Below are 25,935 nucleotides of genomic sequence, written 5' to 3'. Positions count from 1 at the left end.
CGACTTTGCACGGCACTTAAAGTCTAATGGATCCCATGGTCATCGCTTCTGTCCAAAACGTGTGCAAAAAGTCACAATAAGCGAGGATAAATCGGACATCATCGTTTTATTATAAAGTGTAGAAGACAAATTAAATTTCCGCATATAACATCAAACCAATCAGATTGCAGTATCACTAATGCGTCATCACACCGGTTAGTTGTAGAGTGGTGAAGAAAAGAAAAATCCAAATTAATAAACCCATTTATGATTTTACTAATCATGGAGTGGAGGATGACGTTCTTCATTTATTTTACAATGATCAGCTTTCTCAAACAATGTTTAAGTTATTAACAGTTTATCTGCGCTGTCATGTGCTCATTCGGACTGAAATAGTAGAAGCATTAAGAATAGTCTATGGTGGTAATAAAACAAAATCAGACATCGAAAAAAAAGAACTTTATATGAATAAAATTCAATTCTAAACTTTCCGTGATTGACTTTTCCGATGGACGGCAAAAACAACGGTAATTTTGCCCTGATATTTTAATTACATTAATTCCTACATTTCTTAAATCAAATGACAGAATCCCAATCAAAGAAATACATCTGAATTAAATGCCTATATTTTTAAAAGTGGTGTCAATTCCAATAAACTGTGACTTTATTAAATCATTGTTATCAATTAGCTTATGGCTATAATAGGCTATGGTGAATATTCAAGGCTTTGAAAATTAATACATTCATTTTTATACATGACTGTATTAATTTCAGTTAATACAGTTGGAGCTGGGGAAGGTGGAGGGTTTCTGAAAGCGCGCTGGAACTACAGCAAATGCTAACAACGTATATGAAAGTTGAGCAGCAAGCGAGCTCATTGGCTACGGATACAGCAGGAACCAATCAGCTTTGTCCTATAGTGATGATGTGATTGTTGACATGTTATGAACTCTATAAAACTCCAAAGTAACCATCTGTGGAAAAATGCAGTACCAACCACCTAGACCTAGCAACACCATAGCAACTAGCCAGAACAACCTAGCAACCGAGAACATTTTCTTCAGGAAATGTAAATTCTAGTTATTATTGTCCACAGGCTCTAGTCTCATTATAGGGTTATGTTTTAGACAGACTCAACAATGCACTGAAGTTTGCAACCATGTAAATTTTTAAGTACAGTTTTGTTTTGAGAAGCAGCAGTCTTGTTTCAGTTCAAAGGTTTCTCATAGGCCGAGACTGTTTAAAAGCATTTCTTCTTTTTTTATTCATTGAAAGCATTTATTCAAAGGGCTCATTTATACAGATTGGGGCTGGGTATCGGTCAAACATGTTCCATTATCCAAACCGATACCATGACTTCGATACCGGTTCCTGAACGATACTTTTTTCGATACCAATTTTATGAACAGATAATATTATAGCAGAGGCTGGAACATTTGTGCAACGAGACATCTAGTTTCATCAAAAAACATGTGTAATTAATTTGAAATCATGAAACTTATCATGAAAATACTAATTTATTAACAGTGTAACAAAAAATACATTCTTAATGTCTTTTTCTTCAAATTCCAATTTTATTTATTTTTTTACCCATTCCTGTGCTTTCTGTTTTATTTTGTCTATATGGTTTAATCAAAAACATGTCTAAAGAATTGAATTCATAAAAAACAAAGTAATAATAGTTTGGCCCTATGAAATGTAAAAAAAAAAAAAAAAAAAAAATTCTGTATTGTGTATTTCAATTTTTCTGGTAATCAAATGAAGGCATAAAACATTAATTTATCTTTTATTCAAATGAAAATTAAACAAGCCTTTTAATTTGTTTGGCAAACAAGTGCTACACAACAGAGGCTTACTGTTAAAATTATAACATGGAAGAAAATTTGTTCTCTTTCACCATCTCGTGTTCGAGATCCACCTATGGGAAGGGCATCCGCACCTGACCTCTGCAGAAACATCCAATTGCACCAAGTCTGGCCTGACAGACAGAAGCGCGTGTCCAATGCTCGGTAAGGGACCCTTACCAAGTGTATAAAACACTAGCACGCGCTATCTTACCTCAGTTGTTATTCGCTTCTCGCGACCTCTTTGCTTCGCAGCTCTACGGTTTTCGCTGACTTCACCACAGTCAACAGGAGGAAATATCTATTCGATCAGCTTCCGCCAGGCATTCGGTCAGACGGTTGCGTTTAGTTGCGATTTATTTCTGGTTACAAGCCACCCTCACTCGCTACCTGGATTTGTTTAGGCTGCCCGCCTGTTTCTCAGCTTTCACCTCTCCGATGGATCACAAGCTCTCCAGTTCCACTAACCCATCGGACGTGCAGTCACTCATTGCTGCGAGGGATGCCCATCCCTTTTGCGTGGTATGCATGGGATTAAAGCACGCGGAGGAAGCGCTTTCACTTCCTGAGAACTGCACCCATTGCCTCGCCCTGCCTAGGAAGCTTCTTCGACGTAGACTCAAGGTTGCATCCACCCAAAGCACGGACGCACAGTACGACTCGGACGCTGGAGTAGGTGAAAGCGTTGCAGCTCCGGGGACTTCCCGGAGCATGCCTTCTCTCAGTTGGGCTGACCAGTCTAACGAGGGCCTACTCGAGGAAATCCTTCCTGGTATTTCCTCGCTCGACTACGAGCCACCCGGCTCAGGCGAGGACGAGGACCCTGCTATACTTGGTGGCTCGGACGACGAGGAAACCATCCCGTCCGCCCAAGCTCCCCCGGTTAGCGGCTCAGCTACACTGCCGCACGCGGTCCTTCTCAAGGTGTGTGAGCGAGCGGCGGCTCGTCTCGGCATGGAATGGCCGGCCCTCCAGAATGCCGCCAACCAAGAGAGGGATGTGTATGACGGCAAACTCCTAGGTCCCCCTCCCGGTCCTAGGAAGCAGCTCATGCCTGTACTCCCTGCGTGCGCTAAGCACATGTGACACTATTGGAAGGACCCGCTAGATCTTAATCACGGCTTGGCGGGTCTGGAGGTTAAGGATATGGCAGCGTGTGGCATGGGCGACCCTCCCACCATCGAGCCCTCGATTGCCAGACACCTTAACCCCTCGCAGGGAGGGTTACTGGCCCCTCCTAAGCCAGTTCTCCCTAATAAGATGGACCGCTTCTCAGCATCTGTCTTCCAGGCCTCGTACAAGGCCTTGGCTCTCGCGGTACGGGCTCTAAATGTTTCCTCCCTCCTCTCGGCCTACCAGGCTGAGCTGTTGGAGGATATGAGTTCTCATTTGGAGAAAGGCGTGTCATCGCCGACGCTGTGGAAGGAGATCGTTACCGTGAACGACCTGGTCCTTCGTAACGCCCACCAGGCCGTCCAAGCCGGCGGACGTTCTATGGCCCTCTGTGTTGTGGGGGAATGCGCCCTCTGGCTCAATCTCTCTGGTCTGCCCGACAGCGAGAAAAGACGCATAGCAGGAGCCCCAGTGAAACCAGGCCAGGCTCTTTTTGGCCCTGCTGTTGCACTTATCCAACACCGGTGCGATGATAAGAAGGAGGATGAGGCGTTTAAACTGTGCCTGCCTAGAAAGGCCACTCCACACCATCCCCCCCCGCACGGCCCCCTCAGGCCCCGGCCACAGGGCGGCCGTACCATAACACAGCCAGGCCTAAGGCTCGCAGCAGGCCACCCAGCCAGCAGCCCAACCATCCTCCTAAGCCACCCACTCTACCCCGTCGGACGGGAAGAGGAAGAGGCCTACCTGATGCTCAGCTCCAGGGGCTTCTCGGTCCAGGTTTTCAGGCGACCAGCCCATTGGACACAAGTTTGAGTCCACAAGTTTGAGTTACGGGCGACCCATGTCCCTGGCATACTGAACAGGGGCGCATACCTCTTGTCAAGGGGAAACCCTCTCTACGAGGACTGGCGCCTCCATCCTCAGATAGTGGGTCTACTGTGGAGGAGGTTCGGCCAGGCAACCGTAGATCTCTTCATCTCGCGCGAAAATGCCCATTGTCCTATGTTCTTCTCGCTACGGGACGAGGACGCCCCCTCGGCGTGGACGCACTGGCCCATCCGTGGCCCAACATGCTGCTCTATGCATTTCCTCCCCTTTGCCTCATAACGCCGGGTGAGGGAACAGAGCTTGACCATGATTTTGATAGCTCCCAGGTGGGCCAAGGCACCGTGGCTCTCAGAGATTATCCCTCTGCTGTATGCCCAGCCATGGCCCCTCCCACTTCGCACAGACCTTTTGTCTCAAGCGAACGGGGAAATTTATCACCCGCTCCCAGACAGGGTGGCCCCCTGGGCCTGGCCCGTGAGAGGGCCAACTTAAACACATTGGGGCTCCCCCCACGTGTTGTGGCCACCATTCAGTGTGCCAGAGCCTCTTCGACGCGGTCTCTTTACGACTGTAAGTGGCGTGTGTTCGAAGAGTGGTGTGAAGGGCGACGGGTAACGTCTTATCAGTGCTCAGTCACTGACATTTTATGCTTTTTGCAGGACCTTATGGATAAGGGAAGATCCTTTTCCACAATTAAGATCTATTTAGCAGCTATCGCTGCATGTCATGTGGGGTTCGACAGCGCTACGGTGGGGCAACACCCCCTTATTCGTAGGTTTATGAAGGACGCACGCCGCTCTCTTCCAGTCCCCAGAAGAGTCGTTCCTGAGTGGGACCTCTTCATGGTGCTGGATGCGATGTCTCAACAGCCGCTTGAGCCCCTGGGGAGTATTTCCCTTAAGAATTTGTCTTTCAAGACAGCTTTGCTCCTGGCCTTGGCATCTGCCAAGCGGGCCAGTGATATGCATGCACTCTCTGTTCATCCCTCGTGCACTAAATTCTCTCTCAGTGGAGATAAGGTTTTTCTCAGGCCCAACCCGGCCTTTATGCCAAAATGGTTCCCGGCATTCACGTGTAAGGTGATTGAGCTTTCCGCGTTTAACCCAACTCCTTTCTCCTCCACAGAGGATCAGAGGTTGAACACTTTGTGTCCTGTACTACGTGCCCTGCGGGCATACTTAGACAGGACCAGCTCGTTTAGAAAAAGCGACCAGCTTTTCATCTCTTGGGGCCCCCCGCACTCAGGGAACCCCATTTCCAAGCAACGCCTTTCTCATTGGCTTGTGGAAGCTATATCTTTGGCATATGAATCCAAGGGAGTGCAGCCCCCAGAGGGCATCAGAGCTCACTCCACTAGAGGTATGGCTGCCTCTTGGGCTCTATTTAAGGGAGTCTCTTTGCAGGTCATATGTGCCGCTGCAAGCTGGGCCTCTCCCCATACGTTTGTCTGATACTACCGGCTCGATGTCACCAGAACCCCGGTAGCTTATTCTGTCCTGGGTGTCGGCTCTTTGTAGCTTTGTGCTCTTAGGCCCTCCACCCCTCTTTAAGTCTGGGCTGCCTAGTCCAGCACTTTAAAGTCACTAAGCATGTTTCTAATCTGCACCTGGCACCATATGTTCACCATTATGAGTGTGGTCAGGTTTATTCACGAATGCATGTTACCATATGCTATTCTTTGTTGCTAAAGTGGCTTCCTCAGTGCCCTTCCCATAGGTGGATCTCTCCACTCGATGTTTCAGAGAACCGGGGTTGTGGTCAGTAACCTATTGTTTTAATAATAATTGTACTATAGTATTACATTAAGATTTACATTATACTGTACAAGAGTGATATATTTCTATCACAGTTTCTTTAAGTCAAACCAAACTTTTATTTTGGAAACCCATCAAATATAAAACAAAACCCTTCTTTTTTCTTTTCTTTTTTATTAATGCCAAAAGAAAGAAATTGTAACAAATACATAACAACAGTAACAATAAAACCCAGGACATATGTCACGAAAACAGTACAAATAAAATAGCATAAAGCCATAGGGGATACAAATTTTTTTTTTAAAAGGTAAATAACATTATACATGGTTAAACATTGAAAGTTGACCTTTTTTATGCCCATCAAAGACAAAACATATGAATTATAGTCTACCAGAAAAATTGACAGTAGCGGGATCTTACCCAAGAATTTGCATTTGTGAATAAAAAATTTGCCAAGTATCATAAACAAATTAACAATGTACTGGAAATACATATTTGAATTGTGGTAAAGAAAATAATATTAAAGGTGTTAATACATATTCTGATATTTGTTTTTTCCTGAGAGAGATGGGTACATAACTCATTCCAAAAAGCTTTAACACAAACACATTCACAAGAAGATGTACAATTGTCTCTTCTACATCACAGAAAGTGCATTTATTTTCAATGTTTTGGATATACTAATTGAGTGCACTATAACAAGGGTAGCATCTATGCAATATTTTTTAAATGTAATTTCTTTGATTTTGTTTGTTAAAAGATATGTGTGTGGAAGAGACCAGACAAGAGTCCAATTAACATTGTATTACGTCGTCATCCATTTGAAAGATGATGCTGGAATAGATTTTCTGTTAAAATTGAATTTGTCATCAGTAATCAAACTTGTAAATTTTGAAATAGAAGTGTTGTACAATAGAACTATAGGTTTGCTCTCCTTTCAAGAGTTTTCAAGTGCACTAAGAGTTTCAAGAACACTAGGAATGACGTTGAATACAATATTTTATTCATTTAATGAAGCTCCACAATCAATTTTTTTCTGGAGAATTCTGAAACGGAATAAAACTGACAATTGTCATCCATCAGCTGATTAACAATATAAATGTTATTTAAATATCATCTCTCAGAAAATATTGATTTATTTCTGTAAATAATATTCTGATTGTTCCAAATAAAACAACGGTGAGGTGAAAAATTATGTTTGTAAACCAGTAACCACGATAATAAAAACCTGTTGGTGACATTTTGCTAATTTAATGGGTAGTTTTCCAAGTGAGAAGGGGCACTGTAACAAAAATTCAATATCTCCAATTTTCTTAAAAACAAAATTAGGAAATGTGTTCCATATGAAGTCTGTTTTTTTTTAAATAAATCTTTTTAACCAATTTACTTTTAGCACATGGTTAAATAGGGTAAAGTCAACAAGTCCAAGACCTCCATCACTAACCTTATTTCTTAGAACCTCCTTTTTAATTTTGTGTGATTTATTTTTCCATATGAAATTATACAATAATTTATCTAATAAGGAACTTGGGACAGTCCATTACAGAGAAGTAAACTAGTGTTTTCCTTGATGCCTCGCCACAGCCAATCACCAGCACTTGATTTGTGCACATCATACATGATGCATGCTGATTGTTTCACTGACGTTGACAAGATTAACCCCTCAGGTATCCAAATTTGGTACCGAATGACAAGACAATTTTTGATACTCGATCGATGGTATCGAGGCAATTCGGTCGGTGCCTAAAAAGTATGGAAGTCGATACCCAGCAACCCTAATACAGATTGGTCATATATGAGGCGCTATATAGATAAAGATGACTTGTCTTAACTTGACTTTTAAAACAAAGCAAATGAAGCTGTGATGACTTGTTTCCAGTCTTCAGTCTCTCATGTTCTTGCTCAGACGTGGACAGGCTCTGATCTCTCTGGTGTGGCGGCTTGAGTTCCTGTCAGGTTGGGGTTGGACTTCAGGCTTCGGGTCGAGTCTCCAGCTCAAGCCCTCCACCAAGGACAGCAAGTGTGCTCTTTCCTATCCAATACACAGATTATATGAACAAGTCAACTCATGAATGATATTTTAAGAGCTGTTTTACAACAGAATTGAATTCTATTTGCACTGATTCTGTTATTTTCCTGTCTACCGTGAAGCCGCTTTGAAACAATCTGTATTGTACAAAGCGCTATATAAATGAAGGTGACTTGACCATAACAAGAACATTACAATGAACACAAATTTGAAAATCTCACTACTAACAATCCAGAGTTGAAGACAAATGATAATAATCCTACTCTGTCTGTTACACTTCCTCACACCTGAAATCACTGATCGAGTGAATCTCCTGAACTCCTCCGATCTACAGTAGATCATTTCTAATCCATTTATGTTGGGACATCTGCTCTAACGTGGGCCGCTTCGCTGGATCCCGGGCTAGACACTGGCTAATCAGATCACTGCATTCTGTACAAATGTTAACAAGGAGAGAGCTGGTTAGTCATGTGACTTGGAATCTATGAAAACAGCATCTAAAACATGACTAACATAATGTCAAATGTTCCTTATCTTTACTTTAAAAGTGAAGTATATCGTTTCTGCGACACTAGTGGCATCGAGTGGAATTACAAAATAAAGCATATTTTCAACAAAAAAACTCGCAGAGGCCTCTTTCGTGCATCGATCGCGTCTTCCCCAACTTAAACATCGCTCATATTATTCCTATTCATATTACATATTATTCACTCACCTCTGGTTAAGTTGGAATTCTGAAATGTAACTTTGGCTTCTATGACTTCCGTTCTACTGTGAAAAGGACGAGATGCGTTCACCATCTCATACAACATCACTCCTAGAGCCCAGACATTTGCTGGGACGGCGTGGAATCTGGGTTCTGTGAAGACTTCAGGTGGGCAGTGATCCTGTCTTCCTGTAAGCAAGACATTTGCACATTGTTGAGCTTTTTTTCTTAAAGCGTCACTACATTCAGGTTTCCACACTCCCAAAATGCTCACCAAGGTATATGTCGCTCTCGTAGCCCTCACTACTGAATAGCTGACCGCAGCCAAAGTCTATCAGCTTGAGGTCTAACGAGTTTCTCTTCAGCAGGAAATTCTGCGCATGAATGTCATTGTGAAAAACGCCATGCTCGATGCAGTGTTGAACTGCCAGAACAGCCTGTTGCGTGAAGACCCGTGCTACTGTTTCACACACTTCAGGATTACGGCGAGTGATGAAGTCCAGCAAGCTCTCGCAGGGTTCGGGGAACTCCATAATGAGAGAGAATTTGCGAGGGTGTTCAAACCACTCGTATAGTTGAATGACGTAGGGGCTTATGGGTTCTCGCCTCATCATTAGCAGCAGCGCCACTTCTGTAATGAGAGGTTCGGGATGTCCAGGCTAGAGAAAAGCAGTAGACAGGAGGTTAGCTGGGTGAAAATCTGACGGAAACATCTCACTTTTCTTTGATCTTTTTAGATACGTTCAAAAGAGCCTCAAAAGAGCTCAAAGTTTTTTCTGTTGTGGCTCTAGGCTTATTTGTCAATCACATTTACACCTAATGCTTCCTATGGGTGTATTAACTACAGCAATCTGCACTTAAACAACTAAATACATATTCAGGTTTTGGCCGACTTACAATATCAAGATAAAGAAAATTGTCAAACTTGCGCATCCGCTTGATGGCAACCTGCAAAAAAAAAAAAAAAACAGTTTCAGTAACAGTTTTCAAGCACTTTCTTGCACTAAGTATTAAACCATCTGTACATTCTTTTGAATATGTTTTGATGCGCGCAAAAGCAAAATGTTTGTACAATTCGGGAAGATTTACCCTTTTGCCATCAAATTTGCGTGTTCCCCTGTACACACTGCCAAACGCTCCGCATCCAATCATCTCTCCCGCTTTATAGAGAGACTCAAAGGACTCTGAAAAACAAACAGAAAAATAACAGAGGAATATCAGTCCTGGTTGTGTCGAGAAAATAATAATATTAATATGGTGAAAATAATATGAATATTCTCTGAAAACAAGTCTTAATATATATCTTCAGTGGAAAACAAGAAGGCAATACTGTTTAAAATAATCTCGGAGAAATAAGGACTGGCGATTTACCATTATTTGGCTCGACGCCGGAGAGATCTGGTGCAGGTGACGATGATGGATCAGGATCAGGATCAGGATCAGGTGATGATGATGGATCAGGCTCTGGCTCCAGATCTGCTGGAGGGACAAAAGGCTCCACAACATCCACAGCACAACTGTGGCAACAGCAGCAGAAAGAACCCTTCATTGCCTCCCATAGCCAGTCGAGGAAACGACCAATTCTTTTCCTCTTCCTTGTAGGTTTTTCTGAAATGAAGAGAAACATCTCTGATGTCATATGAATGATATCATGACATAACTTACATTTTACTGTTAAATTATTTTCTGTAATGTTACAAATCCAAAGTAATGGAAATATTTCCAAGCTACCCTTCTGCTAAATGCCTGCATAAATGTCCCAAAATCGCATTTCACAACTATCATGACTCAGTAATCCTCGGCACGACGGCCATTTTGACAATTTTTAAGGGGTATTTGACAATTCAATTGCAATAAGTCAGAAATATAATTCGATTGGGGATGGAATGCTGTCTGAGAATCGGCTTTCTGTGCGCGTGCTTCTGGTGTGTGTCAGACAGCGCAAGTACCATTGAGGTCACGGCTTATTGAGAGCGTTTTGCTAATGTTTCCATAAAGTTAAGCAATCATTATTTCTAAATGTTCCCTGAACGTTCATAACGTCCAGTTTTTTCAATGTTTCAAAAATGTTTTTTGTTGGTTAAAGGAAGACTAAATTTTATAATTTTGCATTTTTGGGAACGTTCATTTGATAAAAAATCACCGGACATTAACATGCTAAAAACTAGAAGCATGAAATAGCAAAATCTCTATCTGTACACTTCACACTGCCCAGCCTGATTTCAGTCTCACCTGTTGAGCTCTTGTTCACAGGAGAAGCCTCCATGGCACCCTGAGCAGTTCGGCCTCTTGAAGTCTCTGTTGGCTCTACAGGAACTTGACCCGGCAGCGGAGGGCACCGCCACCCTTCCAAGCTGTCGGACCTGGACAAACCGCAGCTGCTGCCACTGTCCTGTTCGCTTCGGCTCTCCGAATCATCACACCTCCATTCCACGGTGTACGAGCCTCTGCTGCTCAGCCTCAACAACTCTCTGCATAACCTCCTCTCCACATTGTCCTCAGAGACGGACAAAGATGATGATGAGTCTGTGGAAAATTTCAGACATCAAAAACAGTTTTTTTTATTTTATAATATTGATATGTAAGAATTGGTCAAAGCCTATTCTGACCTCTGCGAGAGTGTTTAGGTGAAGTGGACGGACGTCCATCATCTGGGCTCTTCTGGCTGCCGCTCTGCCACTCCTTCCTCCTGTGAGCCGGACCTGTGGACACAGAAACAGACAACTCAGAAGACGAAGACTGTGTTAAATATCCATGAAGATAAAGATGATGATGAGTCTGTGGAAAATTTCAGACATCAAAAACAGTTTTTTTTTGTGTGTAATAATATTGATATGTAAGAATCGGTCAAAGCCTATTCTGACCTCTGCGAGAGTGTTTAGGTGAAGTGGACGGACGTCCATCATCTGGGCTCTTCTGGCTGCCGCTCTGCCACTCCTTCCTCCTGTGAGCCGGACCTGTGGACACAGAAACAGACAACTCAGAAGACAAAGACTGTGTTAAACATCCATGAAGCTCCTGGATCTGTGTCTGGGTCGGGTCTGGCAGCGGATCCTGGTCACGGTCATCGGAAACGGGTCTCCAAACCTCCTGACCAGCCGTCTGAGAGAAAGCAGCTCTCCTGGATCTGGAGCGGCCTGAGGCTGGAATATTTCACATAGTTAACCAATACTCAATGTCAGTGGTCAATTACAAATTGCTACTATACATAACATGATATCATATGCAAGGAATCAAATACATGTGATAACTTAGCTGGGAAAATTAGGGGATCAAATTTACCTTGCACAAGTTTCTTCACATTAATTTACTGAATCATTGTACAACAATATCATACCATTTACAAATAAAAAAAACTAAAGCCCTCACCTCCTCTTCCCCACATGTGAGCCATTGACATCCTCCAATCTGCAATAAAAACAATACAAAAAAAGAACAAAACACAACTCTACTAAAAGTTAATACTAAAAATTAACTAAAACAATAAACTAAAAATTAAATAAAACAATAAACTAAAAATTAAATAAAACAATAAACTAAAAATTAATTAAAACGCCAAACTCCTTCTAACGTAGGGAAAGAACAATTAAATATTAGTCTCCACAAAAACAATATGAACTCTTTAAAACATAAAAATATGTAAAGGATATTTGCTCCGATCTTCTTATAGAATAAAAGTCTCTTCTCGGCTTCAGCTTCACAAGTTTTGCATAGAAAATACTTTGCAAAAGTCTCTGAATTGTTCGCCTCGTCTCTCAACCAACTCAGAAAGCGATCACTTCAAATGTAAACATATGCAGTCAGAATGCATAACGCGTCGTTATAGCAACTAAAATTCAAATCATTCATAACCACTCACGTAACGTTACACCTGAAGCGCTCATCGAATCAAAACACATTTATTGAAAAGTAACCAACTTAATTTTAAACAGTTATTATTACTATTAATATTATTATTATTATATTACTATGATAATCAGTGAAATTGTTCTTGCCTAAAATCTTCATTAGCTATTCATAATTGAGAGAATTAGCGCCGACTTTGCAAGGCACTTAATGGATCCCATGGTCATCGCTTCTGTCCAAAACGCGTGCAAAAAGTCACAATAAGCGAGGATAAATCGGAGTATCGGACATCATCATATTATTATAAAGTCTAGAATAATTAAATTTCCGCATATAACATCAAGCCAATCAGATTGCAGTATCACTAATGCGTCATCACACCGGTTAGTTGTAGAGTGGGGAAGAAAAGAAAAATCCAAATTAATAAACCCATTTATGATTTTACTAATCATGGAGTGGAGGATGACGTTCTTCATTTATTTTACAATGATCAGCTTTCTCAAACAATGTTTAAGTTATTAACAGTTTATCTGCGCTGTCATGTGCTCATTCGGACTGAAATAGTAGAAGCATTAAGAATAGTCTATGGTGGTAATAAAACAAAATCAGACATCGAAAAAAAAAAGAACTTTAACTTATATGAATAAAATTCAATTCTAAACTTTCCGTGATTGACTTCACTTTTCCGATGGACGGCAAAAACAACGGTAATTTGCCCTGATATTTTAATTACATTAATTCCTACATTTCTTTTAAATCAAATGACAAAATCCCAATCAAAGAAATACATCTGAATTAAATGCCTATATTTTTAATTGAAGTGGTGTCAATTGCAATAAACTGTGACTTTATTAAATCATTGTTATCAATTAGCTTAGGGCTATAGGCTATGATGAATATTCAAGGCTTTGAAAATTAATACATTCATTTTTATACATGACTGTATTAATTTCAGTTAATACAGTTGGAGCTGGGGAAGGTGGAGGGTTTCTGAAAGCGCGCTGGAACTACAGCAAATGCTAACCACGTATTTGAAAGTTGAGCAGCAAGCGAGCTCATTGGCTACGGATACAGCAGGAACCAATCAGCTTTGTCCTATAGTGATGATGTGATTGTTGACATGTTATGAACTCTTTAAAACTCCAAAGTAACCATCTGTGGAAAAATGCAGTACCAACCACCTAGACCTAGCAACACCATAGCAACTAGCCAGAACAACCTAGCAACCGAGAACATTTTCTTCAGGAAATGTAAATTCTAGTTATTATTGTCCACAGGCTCTAGTCTCATTATAGGGTTATGTTTTAGACAGACTCAACAATGCACTGAAGTTTGCAACCATGTAGATTTTTATGTACAGTTTTGTTTCATTTCAAAGGTTTCTCATAAGGCCGATTACAGGACTTAATTCAACAATGGCAATGCATATAGGAACGCATCCTACGGGATTGTGTGAATGGTGTGGAATCAGAGAAACAGTGGAACATGTAATCACCAAGTGTAATAACTATTCAGTGGAAAGAAGTAAGCTAATTGAAGAATTTCAGAAGAAAGGTGACCAACAACAAATAACATTAAAGAAGCTTTTAAACTCAGTAGAAGGGGGTAGTTCAATAATAAAGTTTTTGAATAGAACACATATGATTTATAGAATATAGATTCATTATTATTATTATTAACGGTATCATTATCCCTCTCTGGAATGTGAAGGACTTGGGTTGTAGATGGAGGAGCTGAACAAGCTGGAACATTGTAAGCATGAGTCCACTCCTGATTGTTCTGGGAAGAGGGATATAGGCTAATGTCTCTGATCCATTACTTACAGTAGATGGCGGCAATGCTCTTTTTAAGAATGCGAACCGCCAATAAACCCAAGTAAGAAGAAGACGAAATAGAAGAATTTAATGCCGCGTTCCAGATAACCCGTAACCCGTGTTTTTCCAACTCGTAACTGGGAGTACATCGATCTAGTACGAGTTCACGGATGGGGAGTCACGGGTTTGACTGCCGTTCCAGTGCACTTTCACGGGTATAAGGTTGGAAAAACACGGGTTACAGGTTGCCTGGAACGATGTACTCCCAGTTACGAGTTGGAAAAACACAGGTTACAGGTTGCCTGGAACGCGGCATTATTATTTGGATTATTTGCGTGAACACAGAAAAATCAGAGAAACACCTGGTGTCGCACTCACACACGAATTGAGTTACATATACAAATAAATTGGGTACATACTGAAAAAGTGACAAATTGGGCGGCACTGTTACAATCAAACCAATCGAGTTGCAAACAAATGCGTTTATTTAGTCGCCAGATCGTAAATTCAAACCCAAACGCTAAACAAATAATGTCCAAGATTATTTTTTATTATTTTTTATTTTTTAAAGAATCAGATTTGAAAAACGCAAAACTAGCGTTCAATCTGCTTTTTAACAGCAGGTGGCAGTAGCGCAGCAGTGAGGCCATAATAAGCAAACTCAGAGAGAAGAAGAACAAAGCAAAGCAAATCTAGCGGTGCTTGCAGTTAGTCAGCTTGAGCTTTGAATGAACTGGATCATATGTACGTGAGAAACCTTTCCCTATTCTTTTTGTCTGTTTAGCATAGATGTTTTAGATTCAATTATGTAGAAGTGAATGGCGTGATCACGAATATCAGATCAGATCTCATTAATGCATGACATGCAAAACAACTTAATGAGTTAAAAGCTAATGAAGCTAATGCATGCTTGGTCACTAATGCAATTTGCCAGATCCATCCATCCCTTGATCGAGGTCTTTGAGATCTAGAATTGCAAAACAACTACATCAACTAGTTAGTTACACTTTCTTTTCTTTTTTACAAACACTTAAATGTAATAATGCTCTGTGTGTTCATCATGGCATAGGCTTAGCTTGTATTTTATTAGAGTGTATTTTTTTTAGTTGAGGTTGTTGTTTGCAAAAAAATGTTTTACTGTGATGAAGCACCTGACCCATTTGTCTTGTGTACTGAACAGTGGAAATCTTCTGTTGCTGATGTTGGTGTAACGTTTCCAAGGTAACATATCCAGGGGTTAGACAATGAAACTGAAACACTGGCCATTATACCGTTAGAGGTTTCACGCCTATATATATGTATATATGTGTGTGGCCTGATAGCCAATCTTCACTGATTTTATGTCCATCCATCAGTAAGATCTGAGTGTGAAGGATGAATTAGCAGATCAATAACACAGCTGCACATACAATATTGCCATTCACACAACATAATGGGAGAGTTCAAAAGAGGACAATTGTTAGTGTGCATCTCGCTGGCTCATCTGTGACAAGGACAGTGAGTTTTTCTGCTGTATCGTAATTCGTGAGCTACTCCATCTCCATCCAGGGTAATTTCAGCATACCACAACGCTGGACAAACCACATCCAACAGGAGTAACTGTTGACGCAAGTGGAAACTCTATGTCCAGGTACTTACCCGTATTGTATCCAAAAAGACACAAAACCCACCGCTGCCCCACATTAAATGTGCACTTCGACTCTCCTATTTCCACCAAAACTGTTTGTCAGGAGTCAATATTCATGGTCGGCTTCTATAGCCAAACCTTCGGACAGTTGTACCAATGCCAATTGTCAGTTTCATTGGTGCCACTGCCAAAAGTGCAAATCTTGGGCTGTGGACACTGTGAAACATGTATTGTTCTCTGATGAGTCCTCCTTCACTGTCTTTCTGTTGGACTGTTGCTACCCAGAGTGAAGCACAGCGGTGGATCAGGGATGGTTTGAGCTGCAATATCATGGCATTCACTACTGCGCCAAGGACTACTGAACCGTTCTGGAGGACCGTGAGCACCTAATGGTTCAAACGTTGTGCCCTGAAGGGGTTGCCGTGTATCAGGAGGATAATGCACCAATACACACAGCAAGACTTGTGATTGAATAGTTTGATGAACATGAAAGTGAAGTTAAACATCTCCCATGGCCTGAAGTCACCAGCGTCACAGTGATCTGACCACTGTTCTGGAACAGGAATGGCTTTAAAATCCCTCTGGTCACTATAAAGAACTTGCATCTGTCATTCTCAAGACGAATTGATGCTGTAGTAGTCCATTTGCTGCAAAAGGAAGCCCTATACCATAGTAATATATTATTGTGGTCTAAAACTAGGTGTTTCCGTTTCATCGTCCAACCCCATGTATATGCTGATGAACTCCATAAAGTGTTCATTGTGTTTCTGACAGTTGATTTCATATCAAAAATCATTCCTATGATGTGCTAATAACACAAAACTGCCTTTCACAGCTCATCCACCAGCATGTCTGTTTCGGTTATTATCAAGTGGGGTGGGCAGGAGTACTCCATTAGCACACTGTCTGAGGAGGACACTGTGTTGGATCTGAAACAGTCCATCAAATCACTCACAGGAGTTCTTCCAGAACGACAGAAGCTCCTGGGGTTGAAAGTGAAAGGTGAGTGGTGTTAAAAACACACACTATTTCTGATACACAATATGCAAAGGAAAAACAGAAACGTTGTTTAACCTTCTACTTTTGTCAGGTAAACCAGCAGACGATGAAGTCAAACTGGGTGACTTGAAATTGAAGCCCAATACCAAAATTATGATGATGGGCACCAGAGAGGAAAGTTTGGTTGGTATTATTAAGTTTAACTATATTTATTTCTAAAATCTTCTAAGTGATTTATATATATGTGTGTGTGTGTATATATATATACTCACGGTATATATATATTAGGGCTGTCAAATGATTAATCACGATTAATCACATCCAAAATAAAAGTTTTTTTTACATAATAGCCTATATGTGGGTGCACTGTGTATAATTATTTTGTATATATATAAATACACACACATGCATGTATATTTAAGAAAAAAATATTATTTATATATAAAATATTTATATTTGTATATAATATAAATTATATATAAATCTATATACAGTATATACATAAATATTTCTTAAATATTTACTTATATAAACAAGCATGTGTGTGTATTTATATATATATAAAATAATTATACACAGTGCACCCACATATATTATGTAAAAAAAACTTTTATTTTGGATGTGATTAATCACGATTAATCATTTGACAGCCCTAATATATATATATATATATATATATATATATAATAATATTATTATTATATGTGTAATTTGTGGTGGGGTTATGCAATTCTGTTGTACATTTCTCTTCACATTTATTAGACTTTATGGAAATGCAAGTATGTTTTGCTCTTCGTACAATGCAAGATCCCATAACCTTTGAGTTTCCTCTCCATAGGAAGATGTTTTGGCGCCTCCACCAGAAAATGATGATGTGGTCAATGACTTTGACATTGAAGAGGAAGTGACTGAGGTTGAAAACAGGCCAGTGAAACCCTGTTATTTATTCCACATTCAAGAGTCTGGGGTCAGTGAGATATTATATGTATAAAATGAATAAACACTTTTATTCAGTAAGTATGCATTGAATTGATCAAAAAGGCAGTAAATACATTTCTAATGTTACAAAATGTCAAATAAATGCCGTTTATTTGAGGCTTTTTCTATGAAAGAAGAATCCTGTAAAAAATTAAGTATCATGGTTTCCATAAAAATATTAAGCATCACAACTCAACATTGATGAAAATAAGAAATGTTTCTTAAGCAGCCAATCAGGATATTTAGAATGATTTCTAGAATATTTTAGAAGGATCATGTGACACTGAAGACTGGATTAATGATGCTGAAAATTCAGCTTTGCATCACAGGAATAAATTAAATATTTTATATTTAATTAAATATTCAAATAGGAAACTGTTTTTACTGTATGTTAGGTCAAATAAATGCACTTTTTGCACATTTCAAAAATCTTACAGGCCCCAAACGTTTGAACGGTATTTTGTATTTTAAATATAGGCTAAATAATTGTCAATTTACTTGTATATATTTACTAATTAAGTACCAGAGTTAAATGTATAAAAAAAAAAAAAAATCTTTTGCCACTATCATACATTTGGAAACAAGATTATTCAGCCCACTATTCTGAATTAACGTTTTATATTTGTTTTCCTTTCATACAGAGAGGAGAATTTGGCCAAGATAGCTCGTCGAGTGAAAGATTATAAAGTTGACGAGTTAAATCCCCCAAGACCAGGAAAAAGATTGCTTGTTCTAGATATTGACTATACGCTCTTTGGTGAGTCTTTGAAACCCAAACCACATGCATCTGATAATATAAGTAGCACTGAGTAAATCCGTCTAGCCAATTATAGCAAAGTCGTCATTAAATCAAAACTGACTTTTTTTTGTTGTTGTTTTTTTATTTATGGAATATTGCGGTATATCTTATAAATCCATGAACCCTCGTAATCTTGAATCAAATTAACTTCCAACTCTTGCAACAACATCTTCTTTCTTCTTTGATGACATGTTTACTGGTGTAAGGGTGGGACAACCTGTCACTCACATGACATCACACCAATAACAAACCACACAACCATCCAATCAATTCCAGATGGACAAAATCAAGTCCTGCTCTACATTTTGTCTAGTTTGAGAAGTTTCTCTTGAATATTCGTCACAATCGGGAAGAAAAGACTATCGCAGCTTCCGTTTAATGACGACCTTTAAATCTTTAAATTGAAATACAAAGATCTGCTCTACTTGAATTCTTTAGGGTCCCTTGATAGAAAAACCAACTATGTTTTGACCTTATATACATTCACACATATACATCAGTGGCGTGCGGTCCATATAAGCTGCGAATGCTCTGCGTACCCAAGCCATTCGTGGACTCGCTGATTAGCATTAACACTATAAATTATTATAAATTCCCTTGTTTGAGGTGTACCATGAAGCTTACGCGAGAGGACTTTGGCAATACGTATGTTACTGTCTGACATTTATTTATTTGCCAAACTATGGTAATTTTCTTTAAATCTGGCAGTTACAGAGGGTTTCGGGTGAGCGGATCCACAATAGCTTTGGCGCCTACGCTCCATTGTTATGTATCGTCATCATTGTCCCGTGTTCTCATTGGTTTGCTGGCATATGGGGGATTTCATGTGCAGCGAATCACTCGCCCAAGAGGAAAAATGTGTTGCTGCCAGATCTCGATCAACGAAAATCACATTGTATTTGATACAAAACTAAATGGACTAAATCAACTGACAAAAGTCATAACTGAAACCATTTTAATTTTCTCCATTCGGGAAATTTATTTTTCGCGAAAACATGTAAATTGTTAAAGACAGGCCTACTGTAAGTAGACCTACTGTAACTATCGAAGGTTGCTAATGCGTTAGTCTATGCGTTTGTTAAAGTCATTGCATTATTTCAACTTGTTTTTACATAGTATAGATATAAATACTCTATATAGAGCGAACACAAGCGTCTCGCTTATAGTAAACCTATCCAGTGTATCTGCATCGGGCACTTTTTTTGACATGACGCACAACCCAGCATACCCAGTTAAAGAAGTCACCGCTTGCCACTGATGTATATATATATATGTGTGTGTGTGTACATACTGTATATGCATATGTTTTTTTCTTCTTTAAATGTAGATCATAAGTCCTGTGCAGAGACGGGTCAGGAGCTGATGAGACCATACTTACACGAGTTTCTTACATCAGCATATGAGGACTATGATATTGTCATCTGGTGTAAGTATCCATCTAGATAATGAAGTTTTGCAGACTCTTCAAGATGTTCAGGGACTCAGATCTGCTGTTTCTCTTTCATTCCTTTTTAGCTGCAACAAGTATGAAGTGGATTGATGCTAAAATGAAAGTAGGTCCTTGTTTTGTTTTCCACATTACAACAAAAACGCGAATCTGTGAAGACGATGATGTCGTGCTCGTGCGTATTACGTGTTCAGTCTATAGTGTTTCATCGCCATCTACTGGTCTAGCTGCCTCGAATGTGCCTCGGGTTATGATGGTACTCTGGTGATACATAGTTGAAGTCCCTCTGTGGTTAAAATCAAGCTTTTAATATTGTTTATGTCTGTGGGGTTTTTAATATGCTTTAAGACAAACCATGTGTAAATTCATAAGACAGCAGCACCATTGCTGAGTATATTCTCCTTAAAACGGTAGTGAACCAAAGAAAGTCTCAAAAACGTGGTTTGAAATCACTGGTGATTCTGACGTCACCAACTACCTTGTAACCAATCAGATCAACGAGTGATCGTCAACGAGTGGATCTCTGAGCTGAGTGAGTGAGTGGAGGCGGGGCTCATTTGCATATTCATAGAACCACTTATACTAAATGAAGCAAGGGTGTAGAGTTACATTCAAGCTATTTTAAGGCATGATTAATATTTTTTCAAGGAAAAAACGCTTAAATATGTAATTTTGGAGATCAAAGATGAGTTTTAAGGGATAAAATTCTTGAGTACAGGGGGACTTAAGTAAACTTTACTTTATGTAAACCGTATGGTCTTTATTACTGACATTAACATAATGCTATACCTGTGGTCTTTTAGGAACTGGGGGTGACGGACAACCCAAACTACAAGATCACCTTCATGTTGGACAGTGCAGCTATGATCACTGTGCACACACCTAAAAGAGGAGTCGTAGAGGTCAGACAGATTCTAGTAAAAAAACATGTCATTGTCTCTACATTTCATTAGCATGATGCATAATGTCTGCTTGTCATGTTTCAGGTGAAGCCTTTGGGAGTCATATGGGGTAAATATAGTGAGTTCTACGACAGGAAGAACACCGTTATGTTTGATGACATCGGAAGAAACTTCCTCATGAATCCACAGAATGGACTGAAGGTATGCTGGAGTCTATGTTTACAGTTTATTTCTGATTTAAGTTGGGAATTAATAAGGAATTAGGAAGGCACCTCGTGATTTGATTTGACCTGATTCTTGTTCTTTTTTTTTATTATTATTAATTATTCTAAAGTAATATACACTACTGTAAGATTTTTATTTTTAAAAGAAAGGAATACTTTTATTCATCATGGATGCATTAAATTGACTTACATTGTTAGAATATATATATATATATATACATTTCAAATAAATGCTGTATATTTGAAAGCTCTATTCATCAAAAAAAAAAAGTATGATGATTTCGTCAAAAATATGAAGTGGCACAACCGTTTTCAACATTGGTAATAATAAAAAACAATGTTTCTTAAGCAGCAAATCAGCATATTAGAATGATTTCTGAAGGATCATGTGACACTGAAGACTGGTGTAATGATGCTGAAAATTCAGCTTTACCATCACAGGAATAAATTACACTTTAAAGTATATTCAAATAGAAAACGGTTGTGAATTGTAATATTTATTACACGGTTTTACTGTATTTTTAATCAAATACAGTCAAACCACAAATTATTCAGACACCAGATATCATTTTTTATATTCTTTTACTAGTGGGTGCGGGACACTATAGTTCATTTATGTAAGTGAGGATAGCAAATTAAAGTAAACTGACATATTATACCCAAAAATTCTTCATACAGTGGACTACCAGTAAAATGTATAAAAATTTGGGACCAAAAATTATTCAGACACTTTGACCTGGCCATGTTTTGCTTAAGTGTTTTTTCTTTAATTGCTAATGCAACCTTTTTTACACCACAGACTGAAGAAAATGAAGCATTGCTTGGTAATCGGTTGAACTAAATTGGTATTATCTAATAGTGTAGTTAAATTTAACAGCCGACAGCTATTCAACCTAATTCATTTGTGAGACAGTCTAACAAAGGACGGCCAAAACCACTGAAATATCAACTGATTTGATTTGAGTTCTTTTCATATTTTATTACCGTTTTCTAAACTATGGCGAATAAACTGTGATAATGTGAGAAATGTTGATGGTGTCTGAATAAATTGTGGGTTGACTGTAAATGCAGCCTTGGTGGGCATAAGAGACTTTTTTAAAACATTAAAAAATCTCAGAGACCCCAAATGTTTGAACAGCCGTGTAGCCTCACAACGTACAGTACAATCATAGCCGGCTATAATTGCATGGAAAATTGAGAGGCCACAAAGCATTTGACCACTGAATTTTATAGAAATCATTTCACTTTTAAGGAGTGTTTTCTCAACATTGCAACATCGAATGAACTCCTGACGAACAAATTAATTATTATTTGAATTATTACTCAGTGAGTCATTTAACTATGTATTGTTCTGTCTTTGGAAGGCTTTTGGGTTTCAAGCACATTTTTATTATAATTAGTATTATTTTAATTTAAAATCCTTATGATTTAATTACTTAATAGCTTTTTCATTAAACTCTCAAACCTCTGCAGTTCCTTCACGAACCCTAACCTGGGAAACCCTGACATGATGTAATGTTTAATGCACTTCATGTTGTTGATAAAAGAATGGAATATATTTTCTTTCTCTTTGTATTTTTATATCAATGTGGTAGAAGATTATCCGATTCAATTTAATGTGATTTAACGAGCCTGTCTCTGTTGTTTTTGTATCTGCTTTATATGAAACTGTATTAAATGTTTTTAAACATGTATTCTTCTCCATGTATTGGTCACAGATCAGACCGTTCATGAAGGCACACTTAAACCGTGAGAAAGACAAAGAGCTCTACAAGCTGTCTCTGTATCTGAAGGAAATCGCTAAACTGGAAGACTTCTTGGGTCTCAACCACAAGCACTGGGAAAGGTGATTCTTCATTCCTTTTTAACATTCTTGCCTCATGTAGTATATGCAAAACCATGAATATGCTAATTAGCCCCGCCTCTGCTCACTCACGTCAGCTCAGAGACTTTTGATTGGTTACAAGTAGGACTGTCAGTTAAACACGTTATTAACGGCGTTAACGCAAACCCATTTTAACGGCGTAAATTTTTTTAACGGTCTTTTTGGCCTAGCAAACTTTGTAGTTTTATTCACATGCTCTTGCGACAGGACGCGGCGCTATGAAACCCATTCATTTCAATGGCTTGCGCCGCGCGAGGACGTTTTGTTGCTTCGACGACCAAAGTGCAAGCGGATCTAGCTAGACCGGAAACAAAACAACAGGCACGCCACACACACTTGTTTGGGCTTGCGAGCCGGCCAAATAGTAGGTTAAAGGCCCGTACACACCGGGACGAATATCGGCTCGCGTTATTCGTCAGCGTTTTTCAACGCGTTTTTTGTGTTCACACCCGAGCGATTTTCGCTGACGATGAGCCGAGTGAACACGCAAATTCATTCCCTGACATTAGATGGCGCTTAATGTAAAACAGAAATACCCCGGTCCACAAAGTGGCGCTGCGCAACTATGCTTCTGACACTCGCTTGTCACTCAGAAGAAGAGAGCAAGTTTGTCGCGTTTGTCATAGTTCTTTATTGTCGTTGGTGTCTCTTTATAAAGACACCAACAAGACCAGCAGCTCTACATTCATCTAGCCTTGCATCTTCCTCGTCTTATTTCTTCCCGGCAGAGTGTAGACGCTGTATATCTTCTTCGCCATTACGTATGTGTGCTCGGCAAGACCGTTTTGTGTTTGAGCGCCCCCAAGTTGTGTTTTACTGTAGAAGCTCCAGACACGTGAGCAAAAGCGCCAATCTCATTGGTCGGATAGTTTTTGACGCGGCGCGTCAAACCAAAAAAACGAACCAGAGGCGTTTTTTAAAAAATGACGCTTTTACGCATCGGTGTGCACACTCACATTGGCGCCCATTGTTTAGTCACGAGGCGTTAAACGTCGGCGAATATCGCACGCGAAATTCGTCCCGGTGTGAACAGGCCTTAACGTTACGTTTTGAGTGGATGACGAGCGCGAGACGCCGAAATGGATGCCAATAAGATTCTGAATGGAAAATTTACTTTTTAAAAGTTGCCAAATGGTTTCATTGACGAGACCAAAGTGATCTGTGTGTTTTGTCGTTGTGAACTGAGCTATCATCATTGCAGCACGTCCAGTCTGAAATACCGCTTGATGATGGCCAAGCACACACACACACACACACACACACACACACACACACACACACACAGCTGATGCGAATCCTCCGACCCCTTGAAAATATCACGACCTCGTCGGTATTTCTTTCACCCTTTTATTGATGGACAGTGTTACATTGTGTGAGAGATTATTTGCTCCAAGTGAGAATGTTAGTGTGAAATTGAACACAGTATATGCCAATGTTGTTTTCAATAAAAAACATTTGCACAGAGCAAGCCGATCCACTTTTCCATGTTGATAAGAGCATTAAAATGAGAAAAAAATAATGGGACAAAAATAAATCAAGAGACATTTAGAATAGATAAAAATGTGCGATTAATCGAATCGTGATTAAATATTTTAATCGTTTGACAGCACTAGTTAAAAGGTAGTTTGTGACGTCAGAAACACCAGCGATTTCAAACCGCGTTTTTGAGACCGTCTTTTTTTACATAGACATAAACAATATTAAATACTTTATTTTCACCACAGGGGGACTTTAACTTTTTAAATTATATGTATTTAAGAGTAATTTTAGGGGCCATTTACACAACACTGTTCTCTGCTAAAAACTGAACTTTTTTTCATGCATTTTGGCCATTCATTTACACGACAACAGCGTTTTGGGGGGCTGAAAACTGGTTTCAAAGTGCAAGGTTTTGAAAACGATACCCTTATTGTCTACGTGTAAACTACGCACCAGTTGACAGTTTTCACAAATTCACATTTTTATAGTTTTTCTTTACAAAGTGACACCGCCAACTACTGACCTAGCAGCAGAATACAGCGTTTTTATTCATTTTCATGGATCCGTGTGAACTGGGATCGTTTTGACATTGTTGTCAGCTGTACGCAAAAAAAACAGTTTTTTTTTTTGTTTTGTTTTACGTTATTGTCGTGTAAACAAACCCTTAATGTGGTGCGATTTAATTATAGAAAAGTGACAATTTAAAAATAATTTGATCTAAAATAGTTAGTCTATATCCTGGACAGATTGACAAACTTTATTTTCAAAATGGGTCATTAACTAAATCTAAAGCCATTTAAAAAAAAGACTTGAAATAAAACAAAAATTAACTGAGAAAATAGATGTAAGCTTATTTTATTTCAGCTATTTGCCAAGGCAACATTTCCTATTTTCATTTAGTTTAATGTGAGGTACTAAAATATATAGACATACTAAAAAAAAAAAACTAATAAAAATGACAAAAACAACAAAATTACAAAAACTGAAGTTTACTAAAATAAAAGAGAAAATACAATATATAGTTCAAAATATGAACAAAAGCTGTATCAGTGATACTAAAATAGCACTACTTTGGACTGAGAGACTGTTTAATAATATGGAAATAAAACACATTTTGTCTCTTCAATGCTGTTGTCTTCCACAATAATGTAACGTATTTGCTGTAATAAAAGCCCCCAAAAGAAGATACATGCGACTAGCAATTTGACTCCATAATAAGGATATCAAGTGTAATGTGATGAATGATTTGTACAACCCTTTTGTCTCCTTGTCCGACAGGTTCCTCTCAAAGAGGCAGAATCAATGACATCTTCAGAGTCTAGAAAGGTACCTGACCAAACAACTGCTGCTCCACATGTCATCGGCTTCTCTGTATCTCGCCCTGTTCATCTTACGTCTCTTTATAGTCGCTCGTTACCGGAGGACAAAAAATATTCTAGCATTTGTACTCTTCAAAACACTATTTACCTCAACAGGTCAATGAAAAGCATTTCAACAATTAATAGCATCGACTGCATTTAATGCAAGCATGACGGTACTTTGACCTCATTCCCCGCCTGACACACTCTTCTTCCTGTAATTCACTTTTTTGTTTTTCTGTTGGTGGAAATTTGGACATTCTGTTAATACTGTATCTGATTGAAAGGGGATATGATGCAAATGTAATTGAGTTTTTTTGC

General features: G+C 39.2%; 2 protein-coding genes across 6 annotated transcripts; one reads left to right on the top strand and one right to left on the bottom strand.

Moving 5' to 3' along the window:
- Positions 1-7,395: 7,395 nt before the first annotated feature.
- Positions 7,396-11,656, bottom strand: LOC130095574 (uncharacterized). The gene is made up of 11 exons (XM_056262331.1): positions 11,626-11,656; positions 11,344-11,399; positions 11,121-11,213; positions 10,866-11,034; positions 10,489-10,782; positions 9,628-9,864; positions 9,346-9,440; positions 9,154-9,204; positions 8,531-8,915; positions 8,266-8,445; positions 7,396-7,553 (listed from the first exon to the last, which is right to left on the bottom strand). Exons 1-11 carry the CDS (start codon positions 11,654-11,656, stop codon positions 7,492-7,494), a joined length of 1,653 nt encoding a protein of 550 aa, XP_056118306.1. The 3' UTR covers positions 7,396-7,491.
- Positions 11,657-14,647: 2,991 nt separating this feature from the next.
- Positions 14,648-25,830, top strand: ublcp1 (ubiquitin-like domain containing CTD phosphatase 1). Of its 5 annotated transcripts, XM_056262264.1 has the most exons (12): positions 14,648-14,664; positions 15,097-15,137; positions 16,379-16,545; positions 16,634-16,725; positions 17,381-17,466; positions 18,162-18,277; positions 19,647-19,745; positions 19,835-19,872; positions 20,570-20,668; positions 20,753-20,869; positions 22,611-22,738; positions 25,535-25,829. In XM_056262264.1, the coding sequence occupies exons 1-12, from the start codon at positions 14,659-14,661 to the stop codon at positions 25,560-25,562; spliced, it is 1,017 nt and encodes a 338-aa protein (XP_056118239.1). In that variant the 5' UTR covers positions 14,648-14,658; the 3' UTR covers positions 25,563-25,829. The 5 variants fall into 5 exon arrangements, with proteins under 5 accessions (XP_056118239.1, XP_056118237.1, XP_056118238.1 ...); XM_056262262.1 differs by lacking the exon at positions 14,648-14,664 and having other exon boundaries at positions 15,044-15,137; positions 16,634-16,720; positions 17,385-17,466; positions 25,535-25,830; XM_056262263.1 differs by lacking the exon at positions 14,648-14,664 and having other exon boundaries at positions 15,044-15,137; positions 16,634-16,720; positions 17,385-17,470; positions 18,166-18,277; positions 25,535-25,830.
- Positions 25,831-25,935: the final 105 nt, after the last annotated feature.

The sequence above is a fragment of the Rhinichthys klamathensis genome, unplaced genomic scaffold (genome assembly GCF_029890125.1).
Source record: "Rhinichthys klamathensis goyatoka isolate OS25496 unplaced genomic scaffold, OSU_Roscu_1.1 h1tg000191l_1, whole genome shotgun sequence".
In the NCBI taxonomy this organism is placed as follows: Eukaryota; Metazoa; Chordata; class Actinopteri; order Cypriniformes; family Leuciscidae; genus Rhinichthys; species Rhinichthys klamathensis.
Note: the sequence above shows the minus strand (reverse complement) of the source record. Positions and strands in the feature narration are given on the sequence as shown.